The 21,814-nt window shown below is 42.2% G+C and overlaps 1 protein-coding gene across 5 annotated transcripts in view; it reads left to right on the top strand.

Annotated features, from left to right (window-relative positions):
- hivep1 (HIVEP zinc finger 1) overlaps positions 1–21,814 on the top strand; it is a 70,711-nt gene that overhangs the window by 30,209 nt on the left and 18,688 nt on the right. The window contains exon 1 of one of the 5 annotated variants that reach the window (XM_050034113.1): positions 8,951–9,077. The exons of the other annotated variants lie outside the window; for them this stretch is intronic. Coding sequence (XP_049890070.1) covers positions 9,062–9,077 — 16 coding nt within the window. The 5' untranslated portion in view covers positions 8,951–9,061. Of the gene's footprint in view, positions 1–8,950; positions 9,078–21,814 lie in introns of those variants that run through there. 5 annotated transcript variants of the gene reach the window in all.

Raw genomic sequence — 21,814 nt, forward strand, 5'->3', positions numbered from 1 at the left:
CTCTCTGACCCCCCAACAATAACAAGTACTCGTCTGCAGCAGCGTGTTCGTCCTCAGCGTCCAGACTGCAGCAGCTGACGTATAACATGAGGACAGGATAAGCCTGTGGATGAGCTGCTGGTGTTATGCAACAGCTCGGTCCAGAGATAGAGCAGAGCTGAACTAAGACACTTCTGACTTCTTCTCCAACACACCATGAGATCATCAGACTCACTTAGCTGCCCTCCCTCTCCCCCTCCACTGGACGGCTTCATGTAAGAATAGATGTAGCTATTACAGAGAAGAAACACTGAGGTCAGTGCTGTTGCATGCACTCCTGACCAAAGTTATTTGGAAATATCCTTTTGTTGATTTTTTTTTTTTTTTACTGCTGTAATTTCATCACGCTCTTTTAAGTGCGTCATCTTATTAGATCGCCTGGAAACATCCTCCTCAGCGGTGGCCTGCGTTAATCTTCCGGTGTTGCAGGATTTCCTGTTTGTGGCATTTACTCACCAAGTTTCCATTCACCTGGTTCTGTGGACATTTTCAAAAGAAGGGGGGTTATTGGCAGAAAATGAAATAATAATATATTCATAACTATGTTTTAATGAGTTTATAATCACCTGAAACTATGAATCACTGTGTTTGTGTTACCTTAGAATGAGCTGTTTATATCGACAGCCATGTTGTTCTACAGTACCCCAGGACAGACAAACCAAACACTGGCTCTAGATAGTGCCATTTGCGTTGTCGTGTCAGACGCTGTGGTTCTCCAACATGCTTGGTACACGGGACTAGTTTCAGTTGGTTGCAGTCTACAATCTCACCACTAGATGCCACTAAATCGTACACACTAGACCTTTAAACTTCCACTGGAGAGACAAAACAAATGATGAGGAGTCCGTAACATTCTTCAAATTAACACATGAAACCATGGATGTATGAAGAGAACTGGATGTAAGTCTGTGAGAAAAAGTATATTTAGGTTCTTACATTATCATAAACTGCATATCTGTGGGTTTTGGACTGTTGGTCAAACAAAACAAGCCATTTGAAGACATTGTCTTGGGCTCTAGGATCGGCGTTTTATTGGCCACATGATTCATCAATAATGAAAATGATGGAGCCCTTATAGTAACTGGCAGCCGCATTTGTGCTCAGATGGATGGGGTTTATAAAACACTTTTATAAAACACAGACATGTTGTTGGTTACCACGTCCTCGCTGTGTTTTTAACCTCTGATGTGATAGAAACGGAGGAGCGGGGAGTGGGCAGCGGAGGCAGGAAAGAGACGGGGAGGGAGAAAATGGGAAAGGGGGGGAGTAAAAGAGGGTGATGGTGATGGGAAGAGGCAGAAAGGAGGGAGGAGAACAGGAAGACAAGGTGGGGAAATTGAGGATTTAGATGAGGAGGAGGAGGAGGAGGAGGAGGAGGAGGAACATAAAAAGACAGTGAGGGAACGCCATGTCTCTGGTGCTCGGTGTGGTTATGTAACGTTACCTCCTGCCTACTGCTGATGGCAGAGGAAAGCGCAGAGTAACAGCAGTGGATGGCGTGGAGGTGGGTGGCAACAATAACACCACAGAGGAAGAAGCAGCAGCAGTATCCATTAGAACTATATCAAAGGTCAAAAGCTGCTTTTACCTCCCTGTAATTCCCAGAATTCAACCTGATGAAGATGACCAGTGTCAAAACCTGTTATTCTTTGACTTTTATGTTACAGTTAATCATTTTGAGGGGGTTTGAACTGTTGAATAAAACAAGTTATCTGCAGATATTATTTTGGAATTCAGCACATTCAGTTTTTCACCATTTTGTGACATTTTGTAGACGAAGCAAGGAACTGATTGAGATAATGAAAATGATTGTTAGTTGCAGCTTTAATAGTAATTTGGCAGACAGTTTGCAGTGTTTTCAGAGTGCACAGCTTCTCTCTGGGTAGTGACTGTAGGATGATAACATTTGAATGCCTCATGTACAGTTTTTGCACCAGACTTATTTCTGTAAAAAAAAAAGTTAGGTGATGTATTTCTGTGAGAATGGAATATTTTGGTTGTTTTTTCTTTGGTTAAATCCCTCCAGAGGGTTGATTTCTGTTTCTGGTGCTAACGCTTCACTGGTTGACATGCACATGGCTGTCTGTTGTGGCCACTGTCGAGACATGTCCCTCTGTGTTTACATGCAGCACCAGCCACGTATATACGAGAGCGTGTATGTGCTAAATGAGCTATAAAGGCAGATGGTTGTCTGGCGGCATCCACAGAGAGAGAAACCAGAGAGAGCCTCAGAGCAGCTGCAGGAAAGCCCTGTGGGAGTCTGCAAAGCCGGCCACCGCTCTCTCCAGGCAAGCCGACTGCGCACTGTAACAACACACTGTAACAATACACTGCATGAGAGAAACACACTGTATAGCAAGTGAGGGATAATGTACAGCGAGAGGGTCAGCATTGCGAGATAAACCGACACAGTGATGTCTTGAATCACCCTGAAGGGATAATTTCGCCATAATGACCCACTTTCTGTACATTATCCTGTTTATTGCATGGTTACCTACAGGAGAAATCATAATGTGATGCAAAATAATGATTTTAGAATTATTTTATTGATTTCTTCTGCCATTTTATGATCATAACCATGAATAGCAACGATCTGTAATTCACAGCAGCAGTCTGTCTAGAAGAAAATGTTGGCATCACGAATACCTTACATTTGTATTTTCTATGCATATCATATCAACGTTAGTAAAGTCATGTAATATCTAAGCTGACTGACATCAGCAGGTGAAGGGGATGGTGGATGATGGAGAGACCCCCCAAGCTGTAGACCACTGTTCAAGCCCAACACATACACACACACACACAAAAAAGAGATTGTTATTTAGCGAGTCATTGCTTTTTTCCCAGCAGCCTTTTAGTCACCAAGTGTGGGGGTTCTGTGGCGACCCGTCACTTTTTTTCCAGTGGCTTCTTTGGCATGAAACGCAGTTGTTATTTTTTACTGAGACACTGAGATACTGTTTTTCTTCCCGGGATAGTGGCCTGAAAAGTGGTTGTTTTTTTTACAGAGACATGACTGCTTTTCCTGCTGGGAAATGTCACACTGTAACAGCACACAGTAAGGCAGAAATGCACTGTAACAACACACTGTAACAGCACACTGATTAATCAGTTATCCAACAGCTGCTGCTTGACTAATCGATTAGTCATTTTGGCTTGACACTGTACAGTCTGATAAGAATTGTGTCTGCAGTTCACAATCAAGACAAGACAAAAAGGACATTTGTCTAAATGTGTCTCATGCTGTAAAAATGCCTCACATTTCCATGTACAGTACAACTCTTCACATACACTCACATCACAACAGCTTCATTAACATCTCAGCTCCTCCCCTGAGGGGCGAGCAGTGAGCAGTGGGAGGCAGTGGATGGAGGAGAGGCTGACGGTTAAGAGACGAGCCTTGTTTTGCAATCGAAAAAGCAGAAAAGGGAGGAGGGAGAGGGAGGAAGAGAATAGGTGAGAGGCAGCCAAGATACAGAAGCTGATTCTGAGCAGGATCCCACTGCTGTTTTGTAACATGATCAATGACCTGGTGTACGTTTTAGATCCTTATTTCCTGTATAGGCTCACTGCCTTTTGTTACACCCACTGCCTCTCACTGCACTCAGCATCATAAGCTCCAGATCTAATTAAGAGTTGTCTTTTTTCCTAGAAGGCTCGGCTGCTGTAATAGTCTCCTCTCCCATAGCGAGGATGGCGCTGTGATTAGATTCAGAGATACGAGAGCAACATCTGTCAACCGGATGAAACTTATTGGCCAGAATTGTGTTAGATTCCTCTGATTGGACGCACAGTTGCGTCAGTGCCTCTGAGTTATAAATGTGTCTCTGATGGTAAGTGGTCGTGTTCAGGCTTCTCTGGAATTTTAGCAGCGGTGGGATACAAGTAAAAGTCCTGCAGTTAAAATTCTACTAAAGTGAAAGTACAGAGGTAATATCACAGCATCAAAAGTAAAAGTGCTTGTTCTCAGTAAATGTCCCCTGGAACTGATACATTATTATACATGAAGCAGTGTTTTACTGTTGCAGCTTTTAATTACTTTATCGACAGTTCAGTGTAGCGTTTCCCAACCTAGCGGTTGGAACCCTCAGAAGAGTCACAAGATAAATCTATTGGGATGTGAGATGACAACTGCTACACAATTTTTTTTATTTATTTTTTTATTTTTTTTATTTTTTTTTATTTGACTTTTTCCTCGTTGGAGACCATCTTCTCCTCAAAAAGAAAACTAAAATTGTACAAGCCGCTTATTACGAGTCATTACATTTAGTGTAGGCAGTGACCTTTAGTGGCCACAGTAGTTATGACCAGGGTATGTGGTTTAAAGAGCAACAATGTATGTGTGGGGAGGTGGTCAGGATAGATGGAGGGGTCAAACAAACACAGGACTTTCACACAGGAGACTTCCGTTGGAGTTATTCTAAGTTACGTATGTAACATTACGGTACATGCTTATCGCCTGGTAACATTAAAATCATAATGTGAAGATGCTCCAAGGGTAATTCTTTTCCTAAACCTAACCTAATTGATAGGGGTGCTAATTTAGCAAATGCTTCTGTGGGTCACATCAGAGGATAGGAACAAACGATGTATATGGTCCAGGCCCCCAGGAAGTTCACTAGGCTTTGAAGCCAATTCGTAGTGGTCAACCAATGGAATTGCGACTTCTGAGGTGCCATCTGATAACACTGGGCCCTAAAAGAATTTTACCCATGAACTTACATTGTGAAAGCGACCTCTGTAAATCAATGGATGATTTTTTTTTGTTTTGTTTTGTTTTTTTTGTGCGTCACATCACAACCTCTGCAAAATGACTCATTTCACCCTTGGGATTTGATGCACTTGGTCTGATAACATTTGGAAAGTCTAGAAGGGCAACGAAATTAAGTAATTGTATCCCCATTAAAGTTAGCGGTAGGGATGCACCGAATATTCGGTAACCGAATATATTCGGCCAAATATTGCAAAAAAACACACATTCGGTATTCGGTGGAATAAGTTAAAAGCAAGGCCGAATAATAGCCGCGTGTTTTGATAACGCAATCAAACAGCGTGCCTTGACAGGCGTAGCAAAATGTCGGCAGTGTGACGGCACTCGCATTTGCGACTAAAAATAGTTTTGAGCGAGCAAAATAGGCTTAAATCATTCAGCACGCTGTGCGAGCAGCCTACAGATTTCAACCAGCAGCAGAAACGAAAGGCGAATCCCGTCGGTTGTGGGTTGAACGGGGGTCACAGACACAGACAGTAATGCATTCCTGTCAATTATGGCGGCCATCGGATTACCGGGCGACGGAGAAGTCGGCTCCAATAATATCCTCTTCTTGGCGTCATGACTGCCCAGAAGTACCTGAACAGTCGAGCCAGCCGAACACAGACCGTACGTGATGTGTCAGAGGAGAAACGAGCCGTTCACGGCCCACAAACCTCACCGCACTTTCGGTCCCAATTTTGGTACCGTGACAACACTAATCTGGAGGGGGTTCATCTGCAAAAACTAATGAAAAACTAAATGATATTCGGTATTTGGTACTCGGTATTCGGCCAAGCGCTTAATATTATTCGGCTTCGGCCACAAATTTTCATTTCGGTGCATCCCTAGTTAGCAGAGCACTAAACTTGAACTAATCTAGCTGGCTCGACGGTCATAAGTCTCTTGTGTGCTTGCTCTGGGGGCCCAATGATGCAGGATGTTGATCAGATGCCGATCATCTGGGTAATTTGATACGCGGCAGTTAAACATTTTTGGCTTCATGAGCTACCGGGCAATTGTCATAGGAATAAATGGGGCCCCAACTCCAACGCTGTATCCATGTCTCCTTATATGTCCATGACATGTATGGGTTGAAGGGTTGTTGCTCTATGGTGGAACATCTCACAGATATCTGAAACATGACAAGGAGCCTCAACTGGCCACTGCTTTATTTGTAAGAGGAGCCACTGGTTTACTCTTAAATGTAGCAGAGTTGGAGTTTATAGTAGCAAAGAATGAAAATACTCAAGTTTTAAATACAAGTATCTCAGAATTGTACTCACATAAATGAACTCAGTGACAGCACTGGTTTCAGGCTGCAGTTTGACATTTTGCTTCAGATTTTTGCCAAAAAATCAGCTCATTTAAGACAAACAAAAGGACATGTGAATGCGGCCTTTGTGTGTGGTTGAATGCGGCTCTGATAGCGACTGTATGCATGAAAGTTTTTTGATGAAGCCAAGTGAAAAGAAGGTTATGATGGGAGCTGTCTGAATGGAGTCTAACTCTGCGATTAAGCTTTGTTATTCATCGTCCCTCCCCGCGTGGTTTTGGATTGGTTTCAGTTTGGTATTTAGAGTATGAAGGGGTCAGCGTGGGCGTCTGGTTGTATGCAGAGAGGATTGAACAGTTTTTGGCAACAAATATGATTTAATTCATGACTATTTTCAAGCTGACTGACTGTGAGGATGTGTGTGATCGTGTGTGTTTGCAGACATCTTTAACCTGATGGACAGCCGGCACACACAGAGGGCAGAGTATTAGAGTTACTAGCTGGATTACTTCATTCAGGCTCTGTTTCATTATCACCAGCTTAGCTGTCATTAACTCAGATGTTCCCACAGGGATGAGGCGGCGTGTCCTCCTCTGCTCTCCACTCAAACACACACTTACAGGGGCAGTGTTTTCTGAGTGATCCCTCCTTAGGTCATTTTAAAGAACTCAGTGACTCAGTGCTTATTTTTGCTTTCAGCCCGCCAACACCAACTTTATGCTGTTGCTTTGGCCGACCTAATTACAGAGCATGATGTTGATGTTGGAGCTTTTGCCTGTGAAGTATTTATCTTCTGTACCCCGGCAATGACACTGCAAAAACTGCTTGGTCACGCTGTTTGTTGTCTCTGGCCCTGGGTAAATATTTATCTGATTCTCTGAACCTCTTCTGCGGCAGAAATGTAAAACCCTCAGAATTCCCCGTAATGACTAATCCAAAAATAAAGCAGAGGGAGCTTCCTCTTTTCTCCACTACAGTGAGGTGAAATGTACAGGCGAGCGTCACCCAGGGAGATGCGTGTGTCATTTAGCGTCTGGCTAGTTGTGCTTATGTAACACCCATCAGCCTGTCAGCCCTGAGTGGGGTGAATCCCTCCTTTAAATATCGACCGGCCCTTTAAAAAACCCTCCCACAGTGACCTGCGGGCTGTTTCTGACTGAGACCCTGTAGCGTTATCTCAGCCTGTCAGTGTCAACATCTCTCTGTCACTCAGTCAGTCCAGAGAGGCACAATTTAATGTTGACTTTAAAAATTCAGCAGTTTTTACAGGCACTTCCACGCGCCCACACACAGACCTTAAATGTTCTTTTTTTCCCTTTTTTTTGGAGATAGAAAGGAAAACAACATTGCTGCCGGGTGTCTACGTTTGCCACGGATTTCCTCAGATAAAGATGAAGAACAGCAGTGACTTCATACATTTTATTTGCTTTACATAACATTACATTCAGATTAAATTATCAATCAAAGACGGACATTAAAAAATACAAGCAACAAAAAAAGAAAGGAAAATACACATTACATATAAAAACTAATCAGAATATATATTTTTTTGCATATTGTTAGGTCTTGTTATAACTTTGGGGGAGACACAAATGAAACAGGGATTTGGAGTTCCTCCATCAAAAAATTTTGAGCATTAAATACTTAGTTTTCTGCATTCTGGTGATGCACCAATTTGTGCATTTTCTGGATCAATTTATGGTGAAAATATCTATAATTTTGTCCAAATATAAGTCCTCTGCCACTTTAATATGTTCATTTAATGTTTTAGCTCATACAAATATGTATAAAAAAGAAAATCACGCAATTAAAATTTGAATCCAAGGCATAAAATTGTGCAGAATTTAAAACTAGGTACTATGTTATATTAAAACAACCCCATCACCCAAATTAATGTTGGCATTGTACATTTCTGCAAACCCTGGATATGTAACATTCGCACGTTTTTATGTAGCGGAAATGCAGCCCAATGTTTTTGCCAAAAAACAACCGGTTGGTGTCGAACAGTGATCTGCAGCTTGGTAGCTATCTTGCTTCCCCACCACCTCCTGACGACAAAGTCATTTCATAAGCATGTAATCAGAAACAGTGGTTTACAGAAAGGTACAATGATGACATTCCATTCTGGTGACTGGGCTGAAATCAATCAATCAATCAATCAATCAATCAATCAATCAATCAATCAATTTTATTTATAAAGCCCAATATCACAAATCACAATTTGCCTCACAGGGCTTTACAGCATACGACATCCCTCTGTCCTTAGGACCCTCACAGCGGATAAGGAAAAACTCCCCCAAAAAAAACCTTTAACGGGGGAAAAACGGTAGAAACCTCAGGAAGAGTAACTAAGGAGGGATCCCTCTTCCAGGATGGACAGACGAGCAATAGATGTCGTACAGAATTGATTTCAAGCAGGAACTATCTGAGCAAGAATCTGACCAGACATTCAACGCCAAACAAAGTATCATAAAACCCATCTGAAGGGAGCCTCAGTCATATGAAGCTCATTAAAGACATAATGAAACTGTACAACTTTAAAGTTGCAAGCTCATTGTTGAGAAGGAACCGAAAGAGAAGCTGTAGGACGAGAGTTGGAAGTCTTCCTCACCCGGTGAGTGAGCTGTTGGGCAACCAGCAGTTGGCAGGGCACATTAAATTCCTCCCCCTCTGACACAAACACAGAGAGGGAGGGAGAGCGAGAGAGAAGGATCCCCTGGAGGGTGCCAAAGCCGGTTTAAGTGACGTCACCCGGCCTGCTCTGTTTGGGCAGGCCCTCCCTCCCCCCTCTCTCTCTTCCTGGGCCTTACAGGAATTCCCCTCCTCGTCACTTTATTCGGAGGAAACCGCCCCGCACCGCTGCAGAGCCACAGCTGATAGGGCGGAAACGCAGACTTGTGACTGCTTGTGTTGACACTGGAGTGTGTGTGCAGTTGTTGTTCTTTCTCCAGCTGCCTTTTGTTCCCGAACAAAAGGAGCTTCATGGTGTTTGTTCCATGAAACATCAGCAGGGTAAGAAGTGAACATTTTGTCCTGTAGTGAAACAGGCAGAGATATGTTGCATTATTTACTGTTATGAAGTAGCTGTTTGCTCTGTGCTGAATGAGATGTTAGTGTGTTGCTGGTCAGATTGAGGTCAGACCTGAGTGCAGCTGCAGCTTTGTTTATTTGTGGTGTTTTTTTATTGTTAACTTCTACTAAAAATCAACAGCAGAATACCCCTTCTCTTGTGAAACTGAATGATACAGGTCTCCTCAGAGTGAAAGACACAGACAGGAAGTGCTGCCACTCAACCGTGGCGCCACGGTAACCAACAACAAGCGAGCAGAGGGACGGTCGAGCCTGAGCGTGTTTTCAAAGTTGTTCTCGACTGTTTCAAAGTTCAGTTCCTTAAACTGAAGGCAGCGCTGCTCTCAGTAATGGTTTGACAGGAGCTGCGGGACGCCGGGCTGCTCTGTAGCAAACAGACTGACATGTGAGTCCTGGGCTTAATTTGTCATGAAGTTTGGTTTTTATAATCGACTGTTACTGTAAAGCTCTCCACACTCAGAGGCTGTGCAACTGCAGTATTTGTTAGGTGCTTGGCTTTCTGCACAGATGTGTGGGTTTATTAACTGGGATGCAGCTAACTATTATTTTCATCATTGCTGAAACCAGAGCTCAGCGATAACTTTTAAAGTGGTTGTCAGGAGGGAAAGCAGGCGTCAGCTTTTGGTTGGCAAAACTGAAATGATGTCATTCTTAGTCAGCTCATATTTTGAGTAGTTGAGATACTATACAGTTTTACATGAACTTAGTAATGAATATTTGACAGTAACAAAACAGACCTCTCTGTAGTTTGTGTTTTGTCTGATACTTTCAGAATTTGAATCTTAAGTGTTTTAAGTTAATGTCTTCACCCTCAATTCCTGGTGTACAAAGTACCAGAAGATGCCTGTGCGCATGTGAGTAAATGTACCAGCACGTGCAGTGTTGTCTGGTTCTGGTTCCAAATGTGACTGCATTATTAAAATATCGCTAATAAGAAAAAGGGGTGGCACGGTGATGCAGTGTTTACCATTGTCACCTCACAGTAAGAGGGTTCTGCATTCAAACCCAGGATGGGGAGCCCTTCTGTGTGGAGTTTGCATGCTCTCCCTGTGTCAGTGTGGGTTTTCTCAGGGTACTCCAGCTTCCTCCCACAGTCCAAAGACATGCAGGTTAACTGGTGACTCTAAATTGTCCGTAGGTGTGAATGGTTGTCTGTCTCTATGTGTCAGCCCTATGATAGTCTGGCGACCTGTCCAGGGTGTACCCTGCCTCTCGCCCAATGTCAGCTGGGATAGGCTCCAGGCCTCCGTGACCACTAACAGGATAAGTTGTTACAATGAATAAATGAATGTAACAAATATGAACAAATTATTTTGGGGTGCACACATTGGAAAAAAATGGAGTTTGTGACTGGCTGCCAGTTGCAATAGCAACAGCTTACATAATGATTTTGCTGGATGAACCCCAAAGATACTCAGTTTAATTGAAACAGAAACAGATGTTGGCAGCACAGTCTCACTTTAAGGTCCATTCAGTATCTGTTCTCTGGCTTTTGATTGAATCACAGGGTCTTCCTCGGCAAGCAGAATTAGCCAATTGTAGAATTTATCTTTTATTTCTTTATTTAATTCCTAAACCAGCCAAATTAACATCACATGAAAAAAAATGCTCTTACAATAAAACAATTGTGAGCAAATATCACAGGGTATCCATGTCACAATAATAAAGATATTCAGTTTTATTCACAAAAAAAACCCAAAGGAAAGCAGGAAGGTATTGTTATTTTTAATGTAAATCTGAGATTTTAAACAATGAATTTAAAAATTTTCTGTCAATCAACAAATAGATTGAACAATTAGTCATTTCAGCTCTAATTAACATGATTAATAAATACAGTCTGAGCTGCATGTGACACCTTCCCTCCCTCCCTCCTCCTCCTGCAGCTGACGCACAGAGCTCACTGTATGTGTGCAAAATTTGTTTTTCACACTGAAACGAATGAAACGTGCTTCCTGTCCCACGAGGCCCGTCGACGCGGCGGCCGCCCGTCAGTCACTGAGCTCAGTTAGTTCTGTGTCACAGCACCTCACAACCCAGAGGGGGAACTCGAGACGCTGACGAAGTTTGACGTGCAGCTTGTTTTACTTCCACTTTTTTTTTTTTCTTCTTTTTTTTTAGCCTCGGCAAAGAAAGAAAGAAAGAAGTGGGTGTTTGTGTACAGTCGAGGGCTCGCTGCTGAATTTCAATGAGTGTTTTCACGTCTTATCTGAAACTGTTAGGCTCAAACGCTGACAGGAATCTAAACTGAAAAGTTGAGGGCTCAGTCAGGACTTTTTATAGAGCAGTCGCTGAAATGATTAGCTGAAAATTAATCATCAGTAGTAACCTTTGAATGTGAGAAGACCAAAGTTTCAGCTTCTTAAATGTGAGGATCAGTAGTATTTCCATTTTCCTTTGATTTATACTTCTGCTCCACCATAGAGTTACTGATTCTTTAGATCAACATACAAAACATGAGGAACTTTAAAAATAAGATGCACTGTGAAACATTTAATTACCCAACAGAGTGTAGAATTAGAGCTGAAATATGCAGATGATGATCTAATTAACTGATCGCCGTAAAATTAATCTGCAACTCATTTGATAACTGATAGTTTCAGCTACTGTTACGATTTGCTGCTTTTATCTTAAGTTACAGTAAATTGAATAATTTTGGATGGTGACTTAACTGTGATGGCATTTCTGATAGGTCTCTTACAAATCAAATGGATGGATTAATCAAGAAAACAACTGGCAGATTAATAAAACATTCAAATCAGTAATAATAATGTAATGATATAATATATTTAACCCAACACTCACTGGGACTTTTTTTCTGTATTAAATACTTCTGATACTTACATTTTTATGAATATACTATTGTAACATTTTTAATTCGGGACTTTTACTTGCAACAGAGTATTTTGTGTGGTACGTGTGGTCGTCATATTTTAATGCTTGGGCAGACGCGTCATTATTTCGATGCCGGGGGCAGCCTTTTGTGTTGTATCTTGATGCAACAGGTTGGCAGTTAGGTTAACAGAACTACTTACTTAGAGGAAAAGATTGCGGTTGACATCAGTTGACTTACATGACAGAACAGCTCAACACTGATTTTTAGTTTCACGCAGGACATGAACACCAGCATCCTGGTTTAAAGTCCAGTGCTTGTTGGATGCATCCACCTCAAAGCGGACTTTCTTGCTCTTTATACTTCGTCCATTGCTCTGAACATCTAATAATTATGTCGGTGGGTTCACATTGCAATTTGTCAAAAGTCTGGTGCCTCTCATACAGTTGCTAGAGGGTGTAGTGTGTGTCGGTGTCTGATGCCGGGGGCCACTGACCGCGTGGCTTTTTGTTTGTTTTTTATGCCCTGGGAGTGAGATCAGGCTTACTATCAGTGCTTTTACATCAGTAAAGGACCACTGGTGAGGATTTACTTCTCTGTTTTATCTGACTGTAAACTGAACATCTTTGGGTTTGGGGCTGTTAGGTCCAACAGAAGACTCAAAAAACAGCACGCACATCCAGAAATGATAAATGCTAAATTCTGGATGAACAAACAAACAAAAACAGGTCAACAATAAGATAAGCCTGTCTTTTTCATGTCTGATGAAGGGCTGGTGCCTGAAACGTCACAAGTGGTGATACGATTAAAATTTCCAAAAGGAGCAGTTTCTGATGTGCAAGCCTGTTTTTGTATTTCTGTAACGTCGAACAAAAGAAGCATTTTGATGATGTAATTTTGGATTCTATAAAAGTGTTGGTGTTTTTGCTTTTGTTTTTTAAATTCATCGACTAAATCAGTGTTTCCAAACCATTTTGGCTCGTGACCCCTTAAAGCAAAGCTCTGAGATGAGTTAACGCAAAATGGTTTATTTCCCTTGTTGTGTTTAAATTATGCTAAAATAATCACGGCTGATGCCTTCTGCTCTGCTGGTCAGTTAGTTGGTCGATGTGCTCTAGTCTGACCACATTCTCATTGGTTGGACAATTGCTGGTGTTACTTTCAAAGTGTTTCTTCCCCCAGGCACTCTTGTGAAAATGCCAAACTGGGCGCAGCATTATTTTCAACTGAGACGCCTTGTTTGTGTCTGGTTGCTATGAAACAGAACATCCACTGAAGTGAAAATGCCAGCACAAGGTAGAGTACTTGCTCTGGACGAAGCGAAGGCTGAAGCACGTGGGCAGGGAGGACGGTCCCGCCGATCTGAGCAGATTTAGTATTAGTTTCCGCTCCAGCACTGCTGTTCTGCACTTGCAGATGATGTGACGGTTGGTCTTTGTGGTATTTGTCCCACCTCTTCGTCACTATGATTGGATGGGTGAGAAGTAAGAGTGATGAGCGGCTGAAGCATTTCATTCAAACATCTTTCAACCCTCAAAACCACTCAATGCAGAATAGATGCTCACGCCTCATCACACCACTGGCATTAGTACTGTAGTGTAGCACCCTTAGGTCCCACTGCAACAATAGCATCAGGAAAACAAAAATTGCACTGTAGTTGATTTAGTTAATCTTGAGATAACATCCAGATATTTTTCCCCTACGACCAATCAATTGGTCGGAGATTAGGTAGAATTTCAGTCAACCACGATTTTCTTTTGACTACATAAATTAACCAGGTAATTTGTAAGGAAAAAATCAAATTAAATAAAAAATCCAAATGAAAGAGCAGGATTTTGTGTATTAAAAATATTTTTTCTGCTTTAATGTCCATTTAAAACCCCCTCACACTGAATTTGTGACCTCTATGCTGGTTAATGGAAAAACACTTGAGATGAATCGATAATGAAAATAAATGTTAGTTGCAGATTCTTCTGGGCAGCTTGTGATTTATTTTACTACGTCCTAAATAAAAACAAGCTTTACAGGCTTCACACCTTCCATGATTTGTGACTGCGAGGGAAGGAAATCATTATTTAGTGTTTCTTGGCGTCACTGCTCTGTATTGTGTTTGGAGTCTGGCTCTTTATGGTCTATTTTGGTGCAGGCAGATCTTTTTTTTTTTGTTAGTGGGGGTTAAATCTGTGTGTGTGGTCTGAAAAAGATGGAAGAGGTTATATTAACATTCACATTCATCCCCGCCTGCACCATTAAACCCCCCCCTACACACACACACATACACGTACACACACTTCTCTACCCACCCAGTAGAGTTCTCGTTATATCAATTTTTCACAAGGGTGCCCACGCAGTCCCAATAATCAGTGGCCTCCAGTCTGCTGCTTCTTCCACCTACAGTTTCCTGCGGGGGCAGCAGTACTGTACAGCTACCAAACCACTGTCTTTGTCTGTGTGATCAATATTTCATTTGTTGACTGGGTGTTTGCAGCTTCGTCACGAATTATTACAAGGGAAGGAAGTAATGACTTCACCTCCAAACATGTCCTCTAATTATTGTTGTTATTATTATAGAAAATGGGACAGAAACTCAAACAAATCCACATTTCTGCGTGTAATTGTACAGCTTGTGTTTCTGTTCAGCATCCCTCCCTGTTTTTATAGGCATGCATTATTAAAAGGCTGCCTGCCCAAAGCTCTGGTTAAGGCGATGTTTTTTTAACTCATACCTGCCCTGGCTCTGTCATTTCCATTCAACATGCTGCTCATACACAACCTCCACCGCGATGCTTAGCAGTCAGCAGCTGGTCTCCACCCTGCAGAGAGAGCAGGACTTTGCTTCACTGTTTTATGTCGAGTGTTTTTAAGATGCATCAAACCGTCTTCTTCTTCTGCTCTGCATGCTGCTCTTTATTTTTTGAAATGTTTCATTCCAGTGCAGATAGGATACCTGTGTGTGCCTTACTTTAATATAATCATGTTTTTCTTGCATTGTGAAATGTTGCCTGAACAAAAGCAGCTCCAAAAGAACATGTCAATAAAATATGTTTAAGTTTAAATCAGAAACTCTCTGATCAAATAATGAAAAACAAGATGACAAGACATTCAGTGTTCTGTTTTTTAGTAATTGAAATTTTTGTATTAAATTTTCCAATAGATAAACAACATAATGCAACAAAAGAAATCATACTACAGTGAATGAATAAAGAACAAGTAACAAACAGAATAAAGCAAAAATCAGCCTAAAAGTTAAATGTACAACAAAAAAGGAAGAAAAACAAAACAGACAACCTAAATGAAAATGCGCTTCTTCATTTATGCTTCATTAAAAGTAGGAATATTTTCATTCTGTTATGTTACTTTTAAACTGCATACATTAAAAAATGAGACCAGACTTCATATAACTTCCCTGATAATTATTATCCTTGCGATTAAAGATTCAAAAGTGTCGATTAGGGCCGCCCCCTGAAAGCTGGACATTTGAATAATCAGTCAGTGACCCCTCAGTCGACTGAGATTCCTTCAAGTCTAGCAGTCATGTTTAATTTATTTATTTGTCAGTCAGTGTACAGTGCACTTCTGGGGACATTTTGGTCCCCACATTTAGCGACAGAGTGAGCACTTAATGTTTACACGTCGCTCTTAAGTAAGGCAGCTGTGGACACAGAGGCAGTTGCCCAGGGTCAGCGAGGCTTTGCCCAGTCAGGCTCTGAGACAACGTTATCTTCTCTCCTCTGCTTGGAAGTGGTTAATTGACACATCAAAGCAACCAACTACACGGTCTCTGGTTTTTGTTTGATAGCTAGTGTTGGTAAAAAATGTTGTTGCACATTTCAGTTTTATTGTCAGCATAGTTGGCTTGTTTACTGTACTATAGGAATGTTGCTGTCATGTTGAATGTCCCGCTGAACCCTGTTCAAACTTTAAAACTATATATGGAAAAGAAGTAACAAATATTGAACAGCGAAATCTGATTCAGCTTACATAACTCTGACTGTAGTACAGCCCTAGAATTAATATTAACCATTTATCAAAAACAGGCTTTGTAGGACTCTTCCAGTGATGAAGAACAATCTTTAAAGAGCCAGTAAAGCACAAATTTGTGATTGGATAGACCTGATGGTCGGAGAGACCTGTCTCATGATAAGATGACTGACAGAAAAAAAAATCTCCAACTCTTATGACAATCAGTTATTTTTTTTTAAGTAATGTATCATGCAAATATGCCAAGCATTTGCTGGATTCAGTTTGTCTGCTTTTCTGTTTTTATAAACTCAAGATGTTTTGGACTAAACAAAGACATGTAAAGATATTTGAACTTAAGGAGATTAAGAGAGGCATTTTTCATTATTATGTAATATTTTATTCATAATGTTCAAAGTGATGTCTCTAAATGAGATGTTTCCTTTCATACAAAAGGTTCAAAACCTAAAGATATTCCGTGTACAACACCACAGAGTCCTTCATCGGGTCAGGTATCTGCAGATACCCAATACCTGCAAAATAGTTGATCTGTAGGTGTTATTTTGTCTTAATTTAATTTCCTGGTTAGGTTCTGGGTGAAAGAATAAGAACATTGTGGGTGTTGGATGATAAGGTTTGTAATGAAATAAGAATTAATAGAATGTTTTAACGTTTTAATCCTCTGCTGAGTGTGTGTCAGCTCTGTCTTTTGCACCAGCTGGAATAAGAGAGTTGCGTCAATCAGGTGTGGTTAGGGTCTGCGGGGCGGGTACGATGCACTTCCCGGTTACGTACATTATTCACATTTTCTTAGCCTTAGTCACGCTGTTTAAATACCCTAATTTAGCTACATATATGGAAGCTGTTCATAAGAGGTGAAACCAGCTACAAACTATTTTTTGCTGTTTGAAAATTACAGTTAGAAAGCTGATATAAACGTGTTTTTCCTACTCTGTTTGCTCATAAATACATTTTATAACAAAAAGAGTTACACATTAATCAATTATCAAAATGTCCTTGTTCGAGCACTATGAGCACATTTCAGTAGTTTTGTGGCTCCATGCTCGTCTCTATGTGCGCCTCGCCTCATTCTCCATCTTTCATCCTCCCTATCTCTGTCCTTTTGTGTCGATTAGATTTGATAGAGCGAGCCACTCCAGCTCTCAGTCCGACTAATGTGAGGAAGGAGAGGGAGGGAAGTCACTTTGCGCTCTCCTCTAAGCCAGCTGATGATGATGGACTGCAGGGTAATGGGACACTCTGGGTATGGCGGCGGGAGGGAGGGGGGGGATTCCTCTGTTCTGCATCATCGTCTGAGCACTTCCTGTTCTTTCAGTCTCTACTTTCAGACCGGTTCATCTCCCTCAAGGCCGTCTCTTTGTATGGGCGTGTCCGCGAAGATAAAGAATGTGTCAGATGCTGACAGTAACCCTTATGGCCACTTATTGCACGGGTCAGCTGCTGAGGGCTGCAGAAACGCTGCGTCTCCTCCGCAGGCCGCAGGAAGAAAAAAGCTGAGATAAGATCAACAGACTTCCCTGTAAAAGATGACAGGGAATTCTGCGGCGCTCGTGCATCGCCCAGCTGTTGTTGTGACTATTATAGGAGGAGATGTCCTGGTGTAATAAGAGAGCTATGGTCACATGATTGCATTTTGTTTCAGTGAGTGACACTGATGTGGATCCACAGTCAAAGGAAAGGAAATATTTTTACATCTGTTGTATGAAACTGTAATACAAAAGAACAAAGAAGTTAACAGTAATCTGCATAATACTTCAGTTTACTGCCATATAAGACAAAGAACAGTGAATCATTGCATCTGAACCAGCAGGATCTTGCTTCAGAAATAACGTAAACAAAAACTGTTGGAAATTTCTGTGGAGTTATGCTGGTGTTACATCAGATGACTTTTCAAGTGACTGTCTGTGACTTTCACTGTCACAGACAAGTTTTCAGTGTGGGAATAAAATCACGAGTTTTACCTCTGTTGGTGCGTGCTCTCATGATCTCAACTGTTTGGTGTAAGGCGGTCAGAAAACTCAGTCCGAGATGTCTTAAGTCAGTCTCTTTAGTGCCCTACCGTTCCAGCAAAGTCAAAGATGCTTAATATTATCATAAGTTTTAGTCCTGGCTCGTAAACGGTGAAGAATAGCTGCGCTCTCTCCAGCACCAAATTAGAAGCAGCAAACCAGGTAGACAGTAAACATGGATGGGACTCTGGGAAGGCGCAACAATGTGAATAAGTCTCGGTTCTCTAATACTGTTCTTAGAGCGTTATATGTTGTCTTCTGAGTTCTTGTTTTGTCTTAGCAAAGGTTAATCAAGTTATTATTATACAGAACCAACTAAAGCATTTAATTTCTGCTAGAGTAATTACTGTAAATATAATCGAGATGTCCGAATTGTTAACCATGAATTTTATGTTTATTAATTATTATTATCCAAACTAGTCGCCTCTGCTCTACTGTAGAGGGCTGCAGTTAACTATTATTTTCCTTATTGATTAAGCTGCTGTGCTGCACAATGTCAGGAACGAGGTAAAGTCACACTCAAGGTCATTTTTGTCCATTTTTGTTCTGTCACAGTGTGGAAGCTTGGGATGTGTGTTCTCTGCTTGAAAAAATACTGAAACAATTGATGAAATGTCAAAATAGTTTCTGATGAATCGACTTGTGCATTTAAGTTTCCATCTGCTTGTGTTTACTGGAAAATGTCTTCGCTAGTAATCAATGTGAAAATGCATCAGCCACTGCGAGGGTGTGTTTGATGCGCTTGCACACAGCCGGGCGTGTACAGCAGGCTGGTGGAGGTGCTCGAGTTACATAATCTCCATCTCCCTCCCGCACAGTGACGGGGAAGAAGGGGGCAGCTGCCGACTCCCATCTCGTCATCCTCAGCTTGCTGAGGCATCTCTTCCTCCTCTTCCTCTCCAAACACTGCGTTTGTTTGTGTGCAGTCCACATCCAGCTGGCAGTGCACCCAGACATCAACCTGCTATCACTGTATGTCTGTGTGTATCGACAGCTTGCTCCACACTAACAGGTACATGACTTCAACCTTTAACACTTACAGCGCCGTTTGTCCTAAAACGGGGGAATGAAGTGACTTGCTGCTGCGCTTCATCATCGCTGATGGACGCCCATCTGCCCACACACGGTGGTCCACTGGCATTGTTCAGGCTTGTTGCTGGTGTACTGGCGTAGTGTCACGCATACTGATGACACCTCAACCCTCACAGATGCTGTTTTTGCAAAACAACTTGTCCCCCTCCCCTCAAACATTTATCTTTGATGCTAGTAGGGAAAGCTGGAGCCGAGCTGCCAGGGCCGTCTGAAACACGTGGACACTGTGCATATGGACTCTGTGAAAAGCTGCCATTGATGGCTGCCATTTGGCATGTTGAGGCCCAGCAGGGCAGGCTGTCGAGCAAAATATGAATGTGTTACAGGCTGGCATCGGCGGGGGGGGGGGGCGTGGTTGTGTGGAGCCTGGTGGGTATTTGTTGGCCAACAGGCAGAAGGGGGCTCTCGGGGTGGGAGGGGGCTCCAGTGCCAGGGAGATGCAGTTGTGCTGCTGCTCCATGTGGGTTGAAGTTGCCACTTATCTGCAATGTAATGTTATTCATTAGACAGGCAGGGGTCTACTTCCACACACAAGTTTGGTTTATTAGGTCCATTTTCCAGGGGTGGGTTGGTGCTCCAGCTCATTAGCATGTGTTTGTATCCGTGGCTATGTCCTCACTAATAATTGTCTGTCAGACGCCTTAATGGAGCTGCAATGAACTTCCCCTCCCACTGAGCGACCCCCCCCCTTGGCCACAGCTGATGGGTTGTAAATTCACATCAGGTGGGCGGCAGGATCTAGAAGTGTGCACGTTTCCTGTGCTGGTGACGTCACTTTGCACCTCGGGGCACGAATAATCACATTTCCCACTCGTCTTCAACAGTGCAGAGAGAGGAGTGGGCTGGAAGATGCAGCGAGCCAGGGGGTTTGCATTAAAGATTCGTGGTTGTCATGACAGCGACCAGAGAGGAGACACTGACTCCCTCGCCTACAAACTCCTGCTTAATTGACATGTACCCACCCACTCCGGCCCCTCCCAGCCCGATCCTCGCACAAATGTCATGTTGCACCGATCAAAGATCACGAGTCGGCCACCTTGAGACTGAACCTTGATCTGCATTTCAGATTTTGTCTGTTGCGCTGTTGTTAAGCAGCACTGCATCAGGAGAGAGGGGTCAGGTAGATAAGGGAGGGAAACATGAGTAAACAAGATGAAGATCAATCTCTTTTTTGATTTGACAGAGATGTAATGTTACAGCCACATGTTTAAGTTACAGCTGCGGAGTGTATTGACTCATAAATGACAAAACTATTAAAGAGATGCTTCACATGCTTTTGCTTACAGCCTACTGAAGCATAATAAACCTCTCAGGCAAGTGGTTCAGTATGCTGTGCAGGTTCTTGGTCATTTTTAGGGCTGTCCCAAATACCAAATTTGGTGCAATAAAACTTCAGTGAAAAATATCAATCAATCAATCAATCTATCGTTTATTTGTCGTAAAACTAATTTTCCATGTTTCTGGATGGTTTTCATAACCCATGGTTCCTGGTTGTGGAATGATTTTAACTGCCCACACATCCCGACCTCAACAAGACAGCTGCATGATCACTCCTCCCACAACGCATGCAGCGACTCCCCTTTGCAGCCGCTTCTGTACAGTGTGTACCAGTGATCCACAGCAGGAGCAGGACAGCACCTCTTGTTCCCACCATCACACATAAGAAAATTTTTTTAAACACCAGTTTTGAGTTGACGCACCTAAAATAATGCGACAATAGCTACTTCAGGCCTTTTTACGCAGAGGTCGTGCTCCTGGACATCATAGTTTCCCCAACTGGCAGACATCTTTGTCCGTTGTGCCTCTTTTTTGAGTTAGCTGCTAACTGCTATCAGCTGCTTTTTAAACCTGCTGGCAGTGGGTCCCACGCACAACGCATCACTAAAACGTCACGCTCGTCACGTCCACGATCCTGTCCTGTCAGCTGTCTCTTACAGACACAGACACTGTTATTTCCTCCCTTGCCGGCTTTAAGGCGTGACAACTCTGCTCCCCATTCCGCAATCAGACTTTTTTTTATTGAACAGCGAGGCGGAACAACAATGCGGAATTCAGGCAGTGGCACAGGCAGGCAGTGTAAAAGGGGCTTGTTGGCATGCAGGTCGCAGTAACATTAGCCATAATAGTTAGAAAAAAGAATACTTTGCAAGACCACTCTGCTGTTACTTACAGTTTTCAAGTGATTTGTTAAGGTGGCTGTAGATTTGTGATATGAAAGTTTCCTTTGGCAAATCTGGCACTCAGACTTTTTGGGGTCATCTTTGTGAATTTGTAAACCACACCAGATGTTTGACTTTTTTAACATGATGCTAGCATATCTGTAAGCCTGCCATGTGTGGTCTAACTGTCGTAGTGACAAAACTAGGCCTGTCACTAAGTTAATATGTCCTTGCTTAAGAATATTTAATTATTCATGTTGATGCATAATGAATTATGTTGGATTACTATTTCTTAATTTATGGGCTATTTAGGATAAGGATTTGGACATAAGTTACTATGGCAACTATCCAAGCTTTAAAGCATTCACTAAGCCATGTAATTTTTTTGCGCCATTTATTGGTTGGAAGGCGCTCTAACAAAAAGACTTACAGTGTGACTTGTCTGCAGAATGTTAAGCACAGTATTCCTAAGTTTTGTCTAAGACCACACTTGTAAACAGTTTAGTTATAAGTGGGACCGTCTTTGTGTTTAGTGCCCTCAAACTGTGTTTGCCTCAAATTTCGTGGTCATGTTTTCATCAGAGCGCT

The sequence above is a fragment of the Epinephelus moara genome, chromosome 22, assembly GCF_006386435.1.
Source record: "Epinephelus moara isolate mb chromosome 22, YSFRI_EMoa_1.0, whole genome shotgun sequence".
Lineage (NCBI taxonomy): Eukaryota > Metazoa > Chordata > Actinopteri > Perciformes > Serranidae > Epinephelus > Epinephelus moara.